The 19,230-nt window shown below is 38.9% G+C and overlaps 1 protein-coding gene across 1 annotated transcript; it reads right to left on the minus strand.

Moving 5' to 3' along the window:
- Nucleotides 1–3,047: 3,047 nt before the first annotated feature.
- On the minus strand, nt 3,048–17,831 carry LOC124278665 (glycerol-3-phosphate dehydrogenase [NAD(+)], cytoplasmic-like). The gene is given in 10 exon segments (XM_046714436.1): nt 3,048–8,863; nt 10,982–11,088; nt 12,191–12,300; nt 14,077–14,137; nt 14,139–14,198; nt 14,971–15,026; nt 15,029–15,082; nt 15,455–15,596; nt 17,162–17,302; nt 17,784–17,831. Coding segments are annotated over 10 exon segments (876 nt in total). The 3' UTR covers nt 3,048–8,766.
- Nucleotides 17,832–19,230: the final 1,399 nt, after the last annotated feature.

Genomic DNA, 19,230 nt, shown 5'->3' on the forward strand with positions numbered 1-19,230 from the left:
ACTTCTTATATTGATCAAATTTGATAGAAAATTATGTACCGTTAACACAATGATTTCCCCGTTTGACTGGATTCTTGTCCGAATTTGGTGCACTTGTCAATAAGTGCTTGTAATGCGACTTCTAAGATGCTTCGATCAAAGGCAGTGACAGTACTTTATCGGGTGATAAAGTAAACTTTTTGCATTGTCACACTGAATTGACGTTACTATGCCATCCCAGTCTGCCCCCTCGTAATCTAATGTACCCTTGGTAACCGATGTCACGATGCATGTCATTTGTCATTGTCTAATACAGTCCCCTGCAGTACAACTTACTCGGTTATCATCCCACTTCATGGTTTGCAGTTGCTTCTGCAGCTACATCAGTGGTAGAAACATTACGTTTAACTTTTCCAGAAAAATGGCCCCAGCTTGACTCGATATTAAACAGCGACATGGTAGTATTTGCGAACTTGGCCTCTGTCCAATCCCATATTGCATCTCTGGAATGTCGACTAGATGATCTAAAGTTACATTGGAAGTAAGTATGTGACGTTCATATTGTCCCATGTGGTTTACGATAATCACAAATTTAACTGAAATAATAAATTGTTTTGAAACTTTTTATCACTTGCATTCTTGGTAACATGTGTCTTCATGTAGGGGGCAGACACATCAATTGAAGAGTATGTCAGTTAGCCCTGAATGAGGATTGTTACTTTAGGTCACCAACAACATCTGTTTCCTATTTGTTTTCTGCCTTAGATTAATCATAAGTGAATATTCAAATTGCCAAATTAGTTCAAGGCAAAACTACCCTTTTTTACACAATACATGGGTGTAGAGTGAACTAAATTTCTGTTTTCAAAAGGATTCAGTCATCAAGGTTTTAGAAATACCTATCTTACTTAGTGGCAGAGCCATCCAATAGGCTGACACGATACACCAAAATCTAGATCTTATGTGGATGAGAGCTGGACATGTTGAACAACATCCACTTAATAATTGACAAATAATGTCTTGGAGTTATAACACATGTACAATCACAATGATAAATTTATAGGATAAAATTTCCACAGCGTGACAATGTAATCAGTGACTATATTAACTGTAAAAAAACAAACAGAGACAGACTTCAGATGGACGTAAGTGCAGTGTTTGAAATAATAAAATGGCCATGAAGACCCACAGACTTTAGGAGCGGCAGGCTAATTGTGACAAACAAATCATCATGTACAAATTACTGTACCCATATATATCTGAGACTACAGACCCAACAAGATATACTTGCCATGGGCCAGACCAACAACCAGTCTATGAAATGAACATATTTTACAGAAAAAACAGCTCACAATACAAAATAATAAAACATAATGAAAAGGAGACCTGGGACTTTCTTCAGTTTCAGAAACTGTGGAAATCTAGACTTGCCACATATTCTAGACTTGCATGGGCTTTCTTGGATATACATGTATTTGTTTCAGGGTCTGTGTGACAGACTAGCCATGGGCCAACGGTCAAATATTGCTAAATGGGGTCGTTGCATTCAAAATTATGTATAGCAAGTCAGATATTATTCGGCAGGTATTATTCAGTTATAATACATCTTGTGTTCAGTTACAATACATCTTGTGTCTGCACAAAGAAGCATTCTTTTCATGATAATATTTTGTAATAATGAATATTCTACTAGCTTTTCCAAGACCTAACATCAGTCATTTGTTGGATGAATACTATTCATAATTAAATTAGATTCCCAGTAAACTATCTCTTCTTGACACAGTAAACACATTTGCAACATGATCTTCAGAAACAGCTGTTTGTGAAAACACAAGCTATTGAACAACTAGAGCTGCCAGTTTAAGTAACTGGATACTTGTCTGACAATGTTGGGCAAGTGTGGCTTTGTGCACAACAGCTGTCTGAAAGGTAAAAGTACAAGTACAAGAGATAGGTAGACTCACTTTCCAAATGGTGTCACTCTAATAATAATTTAAAGCTTTTGTGCCGAGTCCATTGCTGTTATTTCTCAGAAATAGACATGATGCTTAATACATGTATCTATTGAAAATATGTAATTTACAAAATCATTTCATTCAGAATTTTAGCTATCCCCAAAAATCTTGCATCAAGACATTAGTGAAAATCTCAGTGAAAAATTGTGTTGCATCTGTAGGCTAAAAACAAACTTTTCCGGAGAGATATATGCAGTATGTGAAGTGAAGGTATTGCAGCTACAGAGCTCCAGATAAGATTACTGTACCCACTGTATTATCTGGGCCTCTTTTCCAGCCCAGTTTTTACACAAAGCATCCACAATGAAACTGCTTCCTACTATGTGTGTAGATAATGTTCCTGTTAAGTTTGTTTCTGTGCGAACTTTGGCTGCCATGCACTTTCCAAAATGAATACTCTCCTTAAGTCAGGGACAAGAAAACATACATGACACATATAAAATCTGTTTGTAATTAAATCTTTCCCCTCAAGCAGTTCTCAGGAAGTAAATTAATGCTAATCAAAAACTTGCCTTCATAGTGGTGGGGGAATTCAGAACCATGATGGTTTCCCTAAATTCCACACCTGACATCCACACCTTATGTAACACAACACGCCCGACATCCACACCTTATGTAACACAACACGCCCGACATCCACACCTTATGTAACACAACACCCGACATCCACACCTTATGTAACACAACCTTATGTAACACAACCGCTGACATCCACACCTTATGTAACACAACACACACCCGACATCCACACCTTATCCACATCCTTTATGTAACACAACACACATCCACACCTTATGTAACACAACACACCCGACATCCACACCTTATGTAACACAACACACCCGACATCCACACCTTATGTAACACAACATCCACACCTTATGTAACACAACACACCCGACATCCACACCTTATGTAACACAACACGCCCGACATCCACACCTTATGTAACACAACACGTCCGACATCCACACCTTATGTAACACAACACGCCATCCACACCTATGTAACACAACACACCCTCATCTTTGGGTAAACAACAAACACTACTGATGCCAGTAAAAATTTATTCAGGCACTTGTTTTGTAAAAAGACAAACAGAAATTATTTCACATGACCCGTAGGACATCTGTGTTAGGATTAAACAGTAGCAAAACAAAACAGTAATTGCAGTCAGTAAAGTCGGTGTATATCTGAAGACTGTGACCAGCGCATGTATAAGATCACAACGATGTACACATTTCAAGTGAGCAGTATGCTTGCATGGGCCAGAGAAGACACCAAGGAACTGACATCTGAGACACAAGCTTTTGTCCTTATGTTCTTCTGAAATCTCAGGTCATTTTTAAAACTCTCACAACTGAAGTATTGAGACTTGAATATTTGTCAGTGATGACCTAACATCTTCCTTGATGTCCAGATGTATAAACATGTAGCAATAAATACAGTTATTGTAAAGAGCAGATAACCATACTGATCAGGTCAGTTCGGTACCAACATTCCCATAGCAGACAGTGGATCTCCAATCACAGCACCAGTTTTAGAAGGTATGGAATGTGGGAATCAAATCAAAACCAAAGTCAACCATGAAACAGCTTGTGTGATTCGGATACATCAAAGGTGAAAAGCAAAGCTATTTTCAAGTCAGATTAGTACAAGTACCTGCACAACTTGTGAAGTTTTATAGATCTCGGGGACTGACAGTAATGGATTAGTAAACTCCCTACAGATAATAATAATAATTGATTTCTAAAGTGCCTGGTATCTATCGACAGGTGCTCAATGCGCTAGATGTTGATTGCACCACCCTTGTTCTTTCCTGGCAGTGGAAGACACATCTCTTCACATCAAACAAACTGTAAGTAGACAGTTGGCTTTCTGAAAGATCACATACATTGTGTGGAAAATACTGGGATCCTGACATCAAAACATGACTGGCTCTTATTTTCTACATAACTGCTAATAGGACATGTTTTTACTGTGTGAATGTTCCATCAGGCTGCCACCTTCAGCAATATTGAAGGTACCCGCTGGTTTGCCATAAGCGAATATCTATTAAATATCTATTAAATCCTTAGAATGGTCATTAAAATGATTTCATGTCATTGTTTTGTTACAATGTGTCATATAAATGTACAAGGATGTAAGTATACATAGCCACCTCACTTGAAAAACCCTAATCACAACAAGTCATAAAATGACAAATACATCATTAGTGATTTCCCATTATCTGAGTAGCTGTGGAATCACAAATGTATTATTAGTCTTTTACATTTTCAGTTCAGATGAATTTGTTAATTTGTCATCGTTAGAAATACCAACTATCCCCCCAACATACCAATTTTCAAAGGAGATGACTGATATTTATCACACATCCAAGTATACATCCATCATTACATATAATACAGATTCCTTTCAATAAGCTTTGGTTAAGCTGTCATATAATATTTATTGGAATACATTGTTATGCAACACTGTAAATGCTATAGAGAAACAACATGACAATAAACTGATCTGATTACTCGTATGTAATAAGTGTTACTAGTTGACTCTCCAGCTGATATGTCATGAAGCCTAGCAGTGAACATGGTCCGCCCTGTCATCAACGTAATTAGCGCCAAGATGTTTGTAACTATGACTGTCAGACACTGATTTCAGTCATAGATCCAATTGTGGAACAGAGCATTGTCTGGCTGACACATGCTGACCAGATCAGAAGTACCAGGTATGTGGTAATCGTTACCAAACAACAGTGCCTCTAGATCCTACTCACAGTTCATGCTTTGCTAACGAAGCATAAGAAAGTAAGACACTATAGGGACAACAACTCCTTTATTATATATGATGCGACAGTTTGGTATAGATACCGTTGTCAAGCAACATCGCATCTTATGTAATAAAGAAGTTGTTATCCAAATAGTATGTTACTTTCTTGTTAGTCAACAACTTCTAAACAGATCCCCGAAGCATCTCATCAAGGAATGACATCCATGGAGACACCTAGTACTACTTAGTGGTTACTATGGCAACACGTGAGTCATCTTGTTGGCATATTATGTTGATGGAGCTGAAGATTGTTGACAGAAACTGTTGTAAAATATGTCTAAGATAGACGTGCAATGTTCGGTATGACCTGAGAGTAGGCATGGTCCTCGACATGGAACAACCATGTTGATTGGACAGAGGAAGTGACCTGTCCACACAGAGATGTCTGACATGTCAGCTGAAGTGTCCACAGAACACCATATGACTGTTTAAGTGACAAGAACATCAAATAAAGATAAAGATATACATTATAAAATCAAAGAGAAAACGTTTGATCAAGGAAATAAATGATTATACAATCGAATATATAACATACAATGCCTGTAGATTATAACAACACTGACATCACACACAGAATACTAACACATTGTTTGATCATCATCATCATCATCATCATCATCATCATAGAACATTAGAAGCACACATAACAAGAACATAACTTGTGAAACAAAGTATCAATAGATATTAATCAAAATATATGTAACTCAGTAGGCATATCTTGAGTACAAACAAACCACACAATGTAGACATACAAACTATGTATGTATTCCATGCATATTTAGGAATAATCTAAACCAAAACTTGAGCAATTTAGAACATATATGTACGAAAAGTAACCATAACAAAATGCTGTTTTCTTTAACCAAGAATGTCTCAAGTAAAACATGCTTGTTAACCAGAAACAAGAAACTGTTTGTACTTTAACCATGGATCTCTCTAACATGTGCTCAAATACATGTGTCTGTTAACTCGCTAGCAAAACCATCTTCTGATGAAGTCATCACTAACTCGTTCCCCTGAAGCAAATTGCTCCAGTAAATGTAGACCTGTTGAAGAAACGTGGTGCTCATTATTCTGTTTGAAGTATAATGCCATTCATGATGTACCAACGTTGATTTGATTCAGGGATACGACTAGAGCTACCTCCTGTTTCTTCCTCGGCCAAGACACAGGGAGAAGCATCATTCTGGACTAGCTTTACCCAAAACCTTCACAGCACACACATTCTGTTGATCTTGAAACTCTCATTATTCTACTCAAAATATACATTGTCTCCAATAAGCAAGAAATCAGGTAGGCTATAAGAGTGTGTTGTAAAAAGAATCAATTATGAATGCCCATTGTATATATTCAAATAACAACCATTTTATAGAGATGAACATCTTAAAATCATAAATATACAATTACTTTTGCTTAAAAAAATATATTCAGCATATCACAGAATCCCTATGATCATTTAAACTGTGGCTCAGGCAGATGTGCGTAATCATTAGCAACTACTTAATGCTATGTGCTTATCATGGTCTAGTGTGTTTATCATGGTCTAGTGTGCTTATCAGGTCTAGTGTGCTTATCAGGTCTAGTGTGCTTATCAGGGTCTAGTGTGCTTATCAGGGTCTAGTGTGCTTATCAGGGTCTAGTGTGCTTATCAGGGTCTAGTGTGCTTATCTGGGTCTAGTGTGCTTATCAGGGTCTAGTGTGCTTATCTGGGTGTAGTGTGCTTATCTGGGTCTAGTGTGCTTATCAGGGTCTAGTGTGCCTATCAGGGTCTAGTGTGCTTATATGGGTCTAGTGTGCTTATCTGGGTCTAGTGTGCTTATCAGGGTCTAGTGTGCTTATCTGGGTGTAGTGTGCTTATCTGGGTCTAGTGTGCTTATCAGGGTCTAGTGTGCCTATCAGGGTCTAGTGTGCTTATATGGGTCTAGTGTGCTTATCAGGGTCTAGTGTGCTTATCAGGGTCTAGTGTGCTTATCTGGGTCTAGTGTGCTTATCAGGGTCTAGTGTGCTTATCAGGGTCTAGTGTGCATCTTATGCTATGGGACAAACAGAGTACACTGGCCTCAAAACAAACATTCATCTACATACTGAAAGAACAAATCATATAAAGCTTTGGTGTATTAGGGACTATGATAACATCTCCATATAAATCATGCATGTTGGATTACACTGCAAATAGCTAACACAAGGGGGCAGGAAACACAAGACAAAACAACTTGGCACATGAATGTCCGCTGGCCGACTGCCTGCCGACGTAATGCTGGGATCGAGACATCTGCTACATGATGTGTCTCCTGTTTGGCTGGTGTGAGATAGCTGCTGAGATAGATGCTTCTCTGATGACACTCAACAAGTGTACCTAACATTTCTGTGATCAAGCGAGATATTTACCCTCTTACCCTCAACCGTGCACACACATATTTATGTAACGCAACAGGGATCATATACCAATATACCAGAATATTGGTATTTACACTCACACAGAATGTAGCAGAACTTACGACTTGTGGTTCAACAAATATATCTACCTACAGTTATTGAGTGTACTTCACAACTTTCAAACACAATACCTTAACCTTGACCCAAGGCCAGATCTGAGGTAGCAGTTTTATCTACAAATTACAAGATAAAATATTTTATCGGAAGTATTCAGAATTCACTTGACTCACATTTACAGATTATCTTTCCTGCATGTACTAAGTGGTAATCCCATACTGTACTGACCACCTAAATCATTCAGGCAAGATAATCCCCAAATCCTCCAAGCAAAGCTGGTACACATATGTCATAACCTACATACATGAACGCCTCCACATACATGTCCAAGTAACCCAGGGACCTGTTCCACTTAAGCAATCTTTGTTTTACACCTGTGTAAGTAGCATGTGGTCAACAAATGGCCTCAACGGTAGCATCACCTTGTAAAACAGGGCCTTGGCCTAACTCAGGACACAGTACAATGGCAGACTGACACTAGCAAGATGACGAGATGTATATCAGCTTCCACTCACTGACAAGTGAACTACTAGAAATATGAATTATATATTATATGCGCAAAAAAATAAACAGCCCCCAGTTAACACTGAATAAATAAAACTGATCATAGTAGATTGCCCAAATGATGTTACATACATTAATAGTAGATTGCCCAAAATAACGGTTGAAATTTCTACAACTTCAGTTACAGTCCAAGACCCCGTTTCACGAAGCTGTTGTAAGTCTGAGATCTCGTTACTTTTCTCGCAGCATTCGTACTTCCTATGTTACAGTATAGGAAGTATGAATGCTACGAGAAAAGTTACGAGATTTTAGGCTTACGACAGCTTTGTGAAACAAGCCCAGGAAGGCTGATGTTCCATGTGAACATAATGGAGAAGGTTGAAGGTTGTCAGAAATGATCAATTGGCAGTTTACTTCACTTCACATGCAAGTTAATGGTGAAAGTCTTAATGAATGGCTTCAGTGTATCCATGGTAACACAAAGAAGCTGTTTTCTTTCAACATTATCTATTTCAACGAGATGTATTAGAACAAGTGAAAGTTTATCAGTATTTTCATAACAGTTTGTCCTTGTTCCTTATGACTCAGGTGGTGTTTAAGTTTTGCGCATGTGTATAGTCAACCATTATCAGTGTCAAGTCTTCTTCATAATCACCAGTCAGTCACCAGGAACTATGACACAATGGATGTAAATCTAAACGTGATGTTATAAGCAACGTACATGGGGATGACATTTCTAATTAGAGTCAACAAAATAAACCTATCATTCAAAATATTTCTGCTCATTTATCAGTCTTGAAATCATGAACTACAAAATTTCAAAGGAGACCCAATCTGGTGAAAGCAGATTTTGTTTTCATGGTATTTCAGAAGGCAGGGCAAACAAGTTTAAGTTTTGATGCATTTCTTTTTAACAAAGCTGATGAAGACAATGAACACATGAATACTGCTACATGTGCTCTGGGTGGTTCTTCAAGCAGTCCATGAACGCAGACACCTTTATCTCCCCCTTACATATCCTGTGGATGGCTGTGAACAAGGGGAATCTGAAACAACACAGTATTTATTGTACAACGTTTGAAACACAGCAGCAATTTTGTAATTTGACTGGACAGGGAGAGTGAGTGAATATTGTGTTCCTTCAGCAGTATTACAGCAGTATCACGGCAGTGGACACCAGAAATGGTGTTCCTTCAGCAGTATTACAGCAGTAACAAGGCAGTGGACACCAGAAATGGTGTTCCTTCAGCAGTATTACAGCAATATCACGGCAGTGGACACCAGAAATGGTGTTCCTTCAGCAGTATTACAGCAATATCACAGCAGTGGACACCAGAAATGGTGTTCCTTCAGCAGTATTACAGCAGTATCACAGCAGTGGACACCAGAAATGGTGTTCCTTCAGCAGTATTACAGCAGTATCAATGGCAGTGGACACCAGAAATGGTGTTCCTTCAGCAGTATTACAGCAGTATCACGGCAGTGGACACCAGAAATGGTGTTCCTTCAGCAGTATTACAGCAGTATCACAGCAGTGGACACCAGAAATGGTGTCCCTTCAGCAGTATTACAGCAATATCACGGCAGTGGACACCAGAAATGGTGTTCCTTCAGCAGTATTACAGCAATATCACGGCAGTGGACACCAGAAATGGTGTTCCTTCAGCAGTATTACAGCAATATCACGGCAGTGGACACCAGAAATGGTGTTCCTTCAGCAGTATTACAGCAATATCACAGCAGTGGACACCAGAAATGGTGTTCCTTCAGCAGTATTACAGCAATATCACGGCAGTGGACACCAGAAATGGTGTTCCTTCAGCAGCAGTATCACAGCAGTGGACACTCGAAATGGTGTTCCTTCAGCAGTATTACAGCAGTGGACACCAGAAATGGTGTCCCTTCAGCAGTATTACAGCAGTATCACAGCAGTGGACACCAGAAATGGTGTCCCTTCAGCAGTATTACAGCAGTATCACAGCAGTGGACACCAGAAATGGTGTCCCTTCAGCAGTATTACAGCAATATCACGGCAGTGGACACCAGAAATGGTGTTCCTTCAGCAGTATTACAGCAATATCACAGCAGTGGACACCAGAAATGGTGTTCCTTCAGCAGTATTACAGCAATATCACAGCAGTGGACACCAGAAATGGTGTTCCTTCAGCAGTATTACAGCAGTATTACAGCAGTGGACACCAGAAATGGTGTCCCTTCAGCAGTATTACAGCAATATCACGGCAGTGGACACCAGAAATGGTGTTCCTTCAGCAGTATTACAGCAGTATCACAGCAGTGGACACCAGAAATGGTGTTCCTTCAGCAGTATTACAGCAATATCACGGCAGTGGACACCAGAAATGGTGTTCCTTCAGCAGTATTACAGCAATATCACGGCAGTGGACACCAGAAATGGTGTTCCTTCAGCAGTATTACAGCAATATCATCGGCAGTGGACACCAGAAATGGTGTTCCTTCAGCAGTATTACAGCAGTATTACAGCAGTGGACACCAGAAATGGTGTCCCTTCAGCAGTATTACAGCAATATCACGGCAGTGGACACCAGAAATGGTGTTCCTTCAGCAGCAGTATCACAGCAGTGGACACAGAAACGGTGTTCCTTCAGCAGTATTACAGCAATATCACGGCAGTGGACACCAGAAATGGTGTTCCTTCAGCAGCAGTATCACAGTATTACAGCAGTGGACACAGAAACGGTGTTCCTTCAGCAGTATTACAGCAATATCACGGCAGTGGACACCAGAAATGGTGTTCCTTCAGCAGTATTACAGCAGTATTACAGCAGTGGACACCAGAAATGGTGTCCCTTCAGCAGTATTACAGCAATATCACGGCAGTGGACACCAGAAACGGTGTTCCTTCAGCAGTATTACAGCAATATCACGGCAGTGGATACCAGAAATGGGCTTCACACACTGCCACTTGGGGAATCAAACCTGGGTATTTGGCATGGAGAGCAAATGCATTAACCACTAGGCTACCCTATTGCCCATGACTGGGCAGAGAATAGTACACTGTGTGCCCACTGACACAGATAAACATCATTAAATGAAATAAGATCTGTTTTCATGAAGTGAGAGAAAAAAAGGCTACATGATGTTAGCAGAGCCTTATGATCAAAGTGACGAGTATACTGCCGTACCTGCTCTCCATATCCTTGTTCTTTAACATGTAGTTGACCTCGAAGGCAGTGGGGGGACCTTGCAGCTTCTGGCCATTCAGCATTTCCTTCTCCAGCTCTTCAATTGTCTAAACAATCAAGCATATACCGTAAACCATGAAATAAATGGGGTTATAAAATCAGTGTCAAGTTCAGGCCTAAAGCAGTTGATCTCAAACAGTGAGTGTAGAGGGTTTGATGTATGCCTCAACACACTTCCACATTTCACATAGTTGCAGTGCAGGGCGGTGGGGTAGCCTAGTGGTTAAAGCGTTCGCTCATCACACAAAGACCCAGGTTTGATTCCCCACATTTCTGGTGTCCCTCACCGTGATATTGCTGGAATATGCTAAGTGGCGTAAAAATCAAACTTACTCACTCACTCACTATTTATTTATTATATTATAATCTATTTATATAGCGCCAAGTTCCAGCTAGGCTGCACACCTGCACTTTGTTTTTCCCTCGATCATAGGATGTCAGTCTCAACGGCACATCGTATTATTCAATCTCAACTACCTGGGGATCATACAACTCTTGCTGCCACTAGGCGCACCAAGTTAATGTGGCTTTCCCATCCTTACGAGGTACCCATTCACAGCTGGATGGACTGGGACACATAGTCACAGTACTTTGCCCAAGTTACTGCACGTTGCTGTACCCGCAACTAGGTGTTTGCACGTATTTATGTGGCCACCATCTGGTCATATACCAATGATTCGTGGATTCTTGCACAGGGTTGTGTTCTGTACACTAGGGGTTGTGACGACACTGAAACATTAGTTGCAGTGCACCCAAGTATATGTGATCAATGACACAGTCCTTCAAAGAAGACAAGTCAGTATTTTTCAGCATAAACAGATGTAACATTTTTTCAGTAGCAAATTTCTTTCGTAATTGGCAGTGAAAATACAACCCATCTACAGGGCAGGAATTTTTCCATTTCACCAATCCTTTATAAAACCTGCCCAAAAGGGATGGTGGTTGCATGGCTGTAAGTAACTCAGAATGAATTAATACTGCTTAAAGCCGCATCAGCAATTTTTCAGCTATTCGCTTCAAAGAGCAACTTGAATCACACATCACACATGTCTATGTTCTGAGATCATATATATATATAGTATGTGTAATGACAATACTTGTATTCCAAGAGTAACCAAATCTGTGGATATTATGGTGTGACCAACTCACCTTGCCTGTTTTAGCAAAGGCTTCAGCTACCCTCCTGTTTCGGCCTCCGTAGCAGGTGGTGACCAGGTCAGCCACTCCACAACTCTCCAAGAATGTGCCCTGAGAGGAACCTACACAATCACACTCAGTTCAACATTGGGTTAGGCTGTGTGCATGGTGTTTAGCAGCATAACATGGTCATGGCAACATTAATGTAATCCAGGCAAGGTGTTGTTGACAATGGCAGACAATGTGTCATGGTGACTTTAATGTAATCCAGGCAAGGTGTGGTTGAAAATGGTAGACAATGTGTCATGGCGACATAACTGTAATCCAGGCAAGGTGTGGTTGACAATGGTAGACAATGTGTCATGGTGACTTTAATGTAATCCAGGCAAGGTGTGGTTGAAAATGGTAGACAATGGCGACATTAATGTAATCTAGGCAAGGTGTGGTTGACAATGGTAGACAATGTGTCATGGCAACATTAATGTAATCCAGGCAAGGTGTGGTTGACAATGGTAGACAATGTGTCATGGTGACTTTAATGTAATCCAGGCAAGGTGTGGTTGACAATGGTAGACAATGTGTCATGGCGACATTAATGTAATCCAGGCAAGGTGTGGTTGACAATGGTAGACAATGTGTCATGGCGACTTTAATGTAATCTAGGCAAGGCATGGTTGAAAATGGTAGACAATGTGTCATGGCGACATTAATGTAATCTAGGCAAGGCAATGGTGTGGTTGACAATGGTAGACAATGTGTCATGGCAATGACACATTAATGTAATCTAGGCAAGGTGTGGTTGACAATGGTAGACAATGTGTCATGGTAGCTGACATTAATGACTTCATAATTTAATGTAATCCAGGCAAGGTGTGGTTGACAATGGTAGACAATGTGTCATGGCGACATTAATGTAATCTAGGCAAGGTGTGGTTGACAATGGTAGACAATGTGTCATGGCGACTTTAATGTAATCTAGGCAAGGTGTGGTTGACAATGGTAGACAATGTGTCATGGCGACTTTAATGTAATCTAGGCAAGGTGTGGTTGACAATGGTAGACAATGTGTCATGGCGACTTTAATGTAATTCAGGCAAGGTGTGGTTGACAATGGTAGACAATGTGTCATGGTGACATTAATGTAATCTAGGCAAGGTGTGGTTGACAATGGTAGACAATGTGTCATGGCGACTTTAATGTAATTCAGGCAAGGTGTGGTTGACAATGGTAGACAATGTGTCATGGTGACATTAATGTAATCCAGGCAAGGTGTGGTTGACAATGGTAGACAATGTGTCATGGTGACTTTAATGTAATCCAGGCAAGGTGTGGTTGACAATGATAGACAATGTGTCATGGCGACTTTAATGTAATTCAGGCAAGGTGTGGTTGACAATGGTAGACAATGTGTCATGGTGACTTTAATGTAATCCAGACAAGGTGTGGTTGACAATGATAGACAATGTGTCATGGTGACTTTAATGTATTCCATCAAGGAGTGGTCGACAATGGCAGGCAGAGTCACAGCGGAAAGTTGGTTCACTAGCATTCAGTAACAATACATCCAGGTTCTACATGGTACTGTGACCTACTGATAACCATGTCGGTTATTTCATCTAGATCCTGCACTGGGGTCAGACTTCTACACGCACATGGATTTTTAGCAAACAACTATTTTACTCAGTTTCACAGCAAATTATTTACTAATGGTAAACTATTACACATTTGTTTTCAACATTAAGCTTAGTTTGAGTACTTAATTCATCACTGACACTATATACACTGTTTCGGAAATTTACCTTTGGACCTTATATTTGTTTACTAACCCCTGTGGTAATCATATCCTGATTCTTTGAGATGTGTTTAACAGGGCTTATAACCATCTAATATCTTCTTACCTGGGTAAAACACCTCACAGAACTTGACCATCTCCATCAGCCCGAGTCTGATGACAGCTGCCCTTGGTGTTGTCTCCATAGCGAGACCGTCGGGCGATGCCAGCTCCTACTGCCACGATGTTCTGTTACAAACACTGACTGTGTCATTACTTGTCTTACAGTGTACAATAATTACTCCTGAGGAGGTCAAAGAAGGATTTGACCCCCAAGGGTGGGTGTGATGGACATGTTGAACTCATCACAAGGAATCATTCATTTTGCTATAGTGAAATTCATCTTTATGTTTATCAAAACTGGAAACCATCATCTTATCCATTACAGTAACCTAGCTATGCACCATAAAAAATTAAGTAAACAACTCAATTTTGCCTCATCCTTCATCTACTGTCCAAACATCTCATGTATATATATCAGCCAAAATTACTTCTCATGTACCACTTGCTTGACAATGACATTAAAATCTATGTCGAAACGTCGCCTATACAGAATAAAGAAGTTGTATATCCATAAATATAGTCCTCATCCTTCAAGGCAATATTGATCATGTGACAAGTCAATATTCAAGGTTAATGTCAATCACATGATTTGCGGGGTTTACATTGAGATTCATTGTTTTGTCAAGGGTTTTCTGACTAACAGAGGTATTACTTGCCTCTATTAAAGACAGCAAGAACACATTCTGAAGTAATAACACAAATGTCCTTTCAAAGGAAGTTGTATATAAAAAAACAACTGTGAAGACGCTGATTTCAATATCTAAAACATGGCCAATAACACTGACATGTGAACTTAAGCAGCAGGTGAAAAAGTCCCACTGAATGCACTTCCCAGATGACCTCTGCACCTCCCAAATGACCTCTGCACCTCCCAGATGACCCCAAACCTTCACTGTACCTTCAGTGCTCCGCAGACCTCCACAGTCTCCTCATCTTCCACCACCACAATGGAGAGTAGTCAGTCTGGAAGGCGTCCTTGAGGATAGCTCCCAGGGCCTTGTCCTTACACCCTATAAGGATATGTATCGCCATGAGTATCATGAACGTCCTATGTACACAATGCCATGTGCATATGTTGGTCTTTGTCTAGAAAAACATCTTGGACCAAGAAAACATGGAATGCAGAATTTTCAATTTTAGTTTTCTTGACCATATTTGTTTTGTAAGCTGGTAGATAGGAACATTGCTGATCTCTGTATTTCACTGAAGGTTGTCTATAAATAACAGCCAAAAAAGGTTCTTGACATTTGTAATTTCACCATCTCAGTAAACAAATGGCAAAAATATGTTACAAAAACATATAAGCTATGTGTCTCTATCAGCAGGACTGTAGCCATCACAGAGGACTGTAAGAATGACACACCTATGTATATGCAACTGACCAATAGTGGCTTCACAATAGTCTTCCTTAGCCACCTCATTGGCAATGTTGGCGCCCATCAAGATGGTGCATGGGATCTTCAGCATCTCTCGGATTACATCTGAGATGAGCAGGATTCCTCCTCCCTCGGCCACATCAAAGCCCTGTTATAACCAAACCAAGGCTCTTAAGACAATGGCTCAGTCCGGAAATATACACGATGTCAAGTTTGGCAACCCAAAGTGAAACAATAGAAAGAAAACATCAAAGGCCCTAGGAACCCATTATTTTTTTTTAAATAAGCAGTAAAACTTGTTGGTAGAAGTTAATTGCATGGTTCCAGAACTTTCAGACATCTCTCATGAGTTGTTCCTGCAGCCTACACCCCAAAACATGATTAAAGTCAAAGAAAATCCTCTTGTATCACTGAAGATGTTGACGACTGCAGTCTTCTTCATTCTTCACATTCAGTAATCTAGAGAAAAAATGAACTAAAGGAACCACTTATTTTAGTTCACTTTATGCTCAACTAAAATGCACAGCAAGTGGCCAGAATCAAACAACAGTTAATTATATGCATGTTCGGCCAAGGTTATTGTATGTAGACTGACCTGGTCAACACCTGGCTAAGAAAGTAGTTACGCTGTATGTAACACCTATGAGTGTCCGCTCTTTTAGTTATGGAGCTCTAACACAATAGAACCAGCTACAACTCGAACCCAGACTAACAACATCCCTTGATTCCTTCAAATGTGCCTTAAAAACATTCCCCTTCAGAAAATACTACAGTGATTCACAAACATATCCTGCAATATTTCAACCATTTTATGTACAAATGTTTTATGTCTTATAGCACTCCCACCACCTTTATATGTAGCATTTTGAGCATACACTTTATGTATGGAAACCAGCGCGGTATAAATACACATATTAATATTATTATTATTAGTGTCAGTTCACACATATGTCGCCGACAGCCTTTTATTTCTCTATCTTTCCATCAGAAGGCTGCTTCTCCACTGTCTGATATAGGGAGTTGTACGTGCTACCCGTATTTGGCTCACCACCAAAAGCACGGGCTTCTACACCTGTGACGTATGACAATTTGAATTCACATTCAATTGTCATCCGTCAGCCATCACACATGTATGGCTGACACAACATCTTCCTAATGTTGTATTTCATTCACAGGTAAGCACCCTCTCTATATCCTTTCTCTATTTCATAGTGCTAAATATCTAATTATTATCAGTTAAGTATTTTAAGTTAGTAAACATATTGTTACCCGATCGGCATAAAGTAAACATATCTATCGCGTATCACTTACTAACTTAAGCACAAGCACGTAAGACAGTGTGTGAAAGTATAATTATATTATATTTTATAAACCTTTTATTATCAACACCAGCTGTATATATTTTTAGCAATAATATGATGCATCAGCTTTATGTGACGTCATCATGTAAACAATCAACATTTTTCTATAACGTATGCCACTGTGCTATTTGATTATCAATTGAATAATTAGTATGACAATTTGAATTCACATTCAATTGTCATCCGTCAGCCATCACACATGTATGGCTGACACAACATCTTCCTAATGTTGTATTTCATTCACAGGCAATAAACAAGATGTTTCACACAAACGAGGGTCTCCGTCCGTTATTTTGTCTGCTTCGCAAGACTCAGGCCTGAACCCGCGACACATATATATGTGGTTGTTCACCTTGATGAGAGTGACAGCCACAGCCCCCTCCTTCATGGTCCCTTGCAACTGTTTACACACGCCGCGCACAAACTGGTGGGGCAACACAAAGATGAGGATGTCAGCATCTGCAGCGGCATCCTTTACATCCGGGATGGCAACCTACATCAACACAAAGTGAACACGTCAGTGGCTTCGTATCATAGCTATTTGTAAGAAGCGACTAACAGCAGTGTTCGAAATACCCCATATATAAGGGTGCCATGGCACGGTAAATATTGAAATGGCACAGATGAAAAATGTTCTCTGTGCCCTTATGTCACGCCTAATTTTTTAGAGACATAATTCACCTTTAGTCGTTTAATCCCCCAAACAAAACACTAAGCAAATGACAAACAAGCAAAAACATTTATTGACTATAAGCCCATTGAAATCACTGGAATTATGATGGATGATGTAAAGAAAACTGGTTGTTTTTCATTTAAATGTAATTTTTAGAGTAAAATTGATATTTTATACTTATCCTGACTCATGCTCTTTTGCTTGTCTTCTTCTTCTTGCGAACATAGTGGAACACTTGTATCTCCCCTAATTGAAGCTCCCTTCAATGTAAAATCACTAATTAGTACTCACCACGAGTTACCTCCCTTCCACAAGCCCCTTCAATGGGAGCAGAGCCACCTCCACCCATGTGCCTCACTCTCTCCTCATATACTGAGCCCAACATTTGAATTTACAGGAAATCCAAAGTGTTATGTGGGGAGGATGGGAGGAGCTTACCTCATGAGTCAGGATAAGTATAAAATATCAATTTTACTCTAAAAATTACATATTTTTCCTTATCCTGACTCATCTCTTGCTTGTAGAATCCTACGGAAAGGAGGTGGGAATATATAATACTTTGGATTTTAATAATTAGTGATTTGAACTGTGATGATTGTAATAACCCTATGGGAACTTCATAAAGGCACTGAACTGATGAATTCCTGCTGCTAACTTATCAGCTGCCATATAAAGGTTATTACAATGTACTTATTATGATAAAGTATATATAACATTAATACAATGCTTAAGACTAATAGACTTAAGCTTGTTAATATGCTAGTATAAACTCCTTAGAGTTTGTTAGCTAAAATACTTTAAGATATAAACATAGTACTAAGCTTAAGATATGATTAAACTTAAGCTAATTATATAATAGCAAAACTCTTTAGAGTTTGTTAGTTAATATACTTATATGATATAGATATAATGCTGAGCTTAAGATATGAATAAGCTTTAGCTACATATATAATAGCAAAACTCTGTAGAGTTTGTTAGCTAATATATTTTTACAATATGAGTATAGTACTGTGCTTAAGATATAATTAACTTAAGCTACATATACAATAGCCAAAAACTCTGTAGAGTTTATTAGCTAATAGATTTATAATGTAACCATAGTACTAAGCTTAAGATAAGATTAGACTTAAGCTAAATGTATATAGCAAAAAACTCCTTAGAGTTTATTAACTAATATACTTTTATGTTATAAACATAGTACTGAGCTTAAGATATGATTAAACTTAAGCTATATATATAATAGCAAAACTCTGTAGAGTTTTGTTAGCTAATACATTTTATAATGTAACCATACTGCTTAAGATATGATGAAACTTAAGCTAATTGTATAATAGCAAAAAACCCTTTAGAGTTTGTTAGCTAAAATACTTATATGATATAAACCTAGTATTGAGCTTAAGATATGAAGGAAAACCTTAAGCTAAATATATAATAGCAAAAACCCTTTTAGAGTTTTGTTAGCTAATATACTTATATGATATAAACATAGTATTGAGCTTAAGATATGAAGGAAACCTTAAGCTACATATATAATAGCAAAAACTCCGTAGAGTTTGTTAGCTAATACAAGTTATAATGTAACCATAAAGCTTAAATTATGATGAAACTTAAGCCAAATATATAATAGCAAAAAACTCTTTTAGAGTTTTGATAGCTAATATACCTATATGATATAAACATAGTACTGCGCTTAAGATATGAATAAGCTTAAGTTACATATATAATAGCAAAAACTCCGTAGAGTTTGT

This window comes from Haliotis rubra, unplaced genomic scaffold, assembly GCF_003918875.1.
Source record: "Haliotis rubra isolate DU_JTF1 unplaced genomic scaffold, ASM391887v1 Scf24, whole genome shotgun sequence".
Classification (NCBI taxonomy): domain Eukaryota; kingdom Metazoa; phylum Mollusca; class Gastropoda; order Lepetellida; family Haliotidae; genus Haliotis; species Haliotis rubra.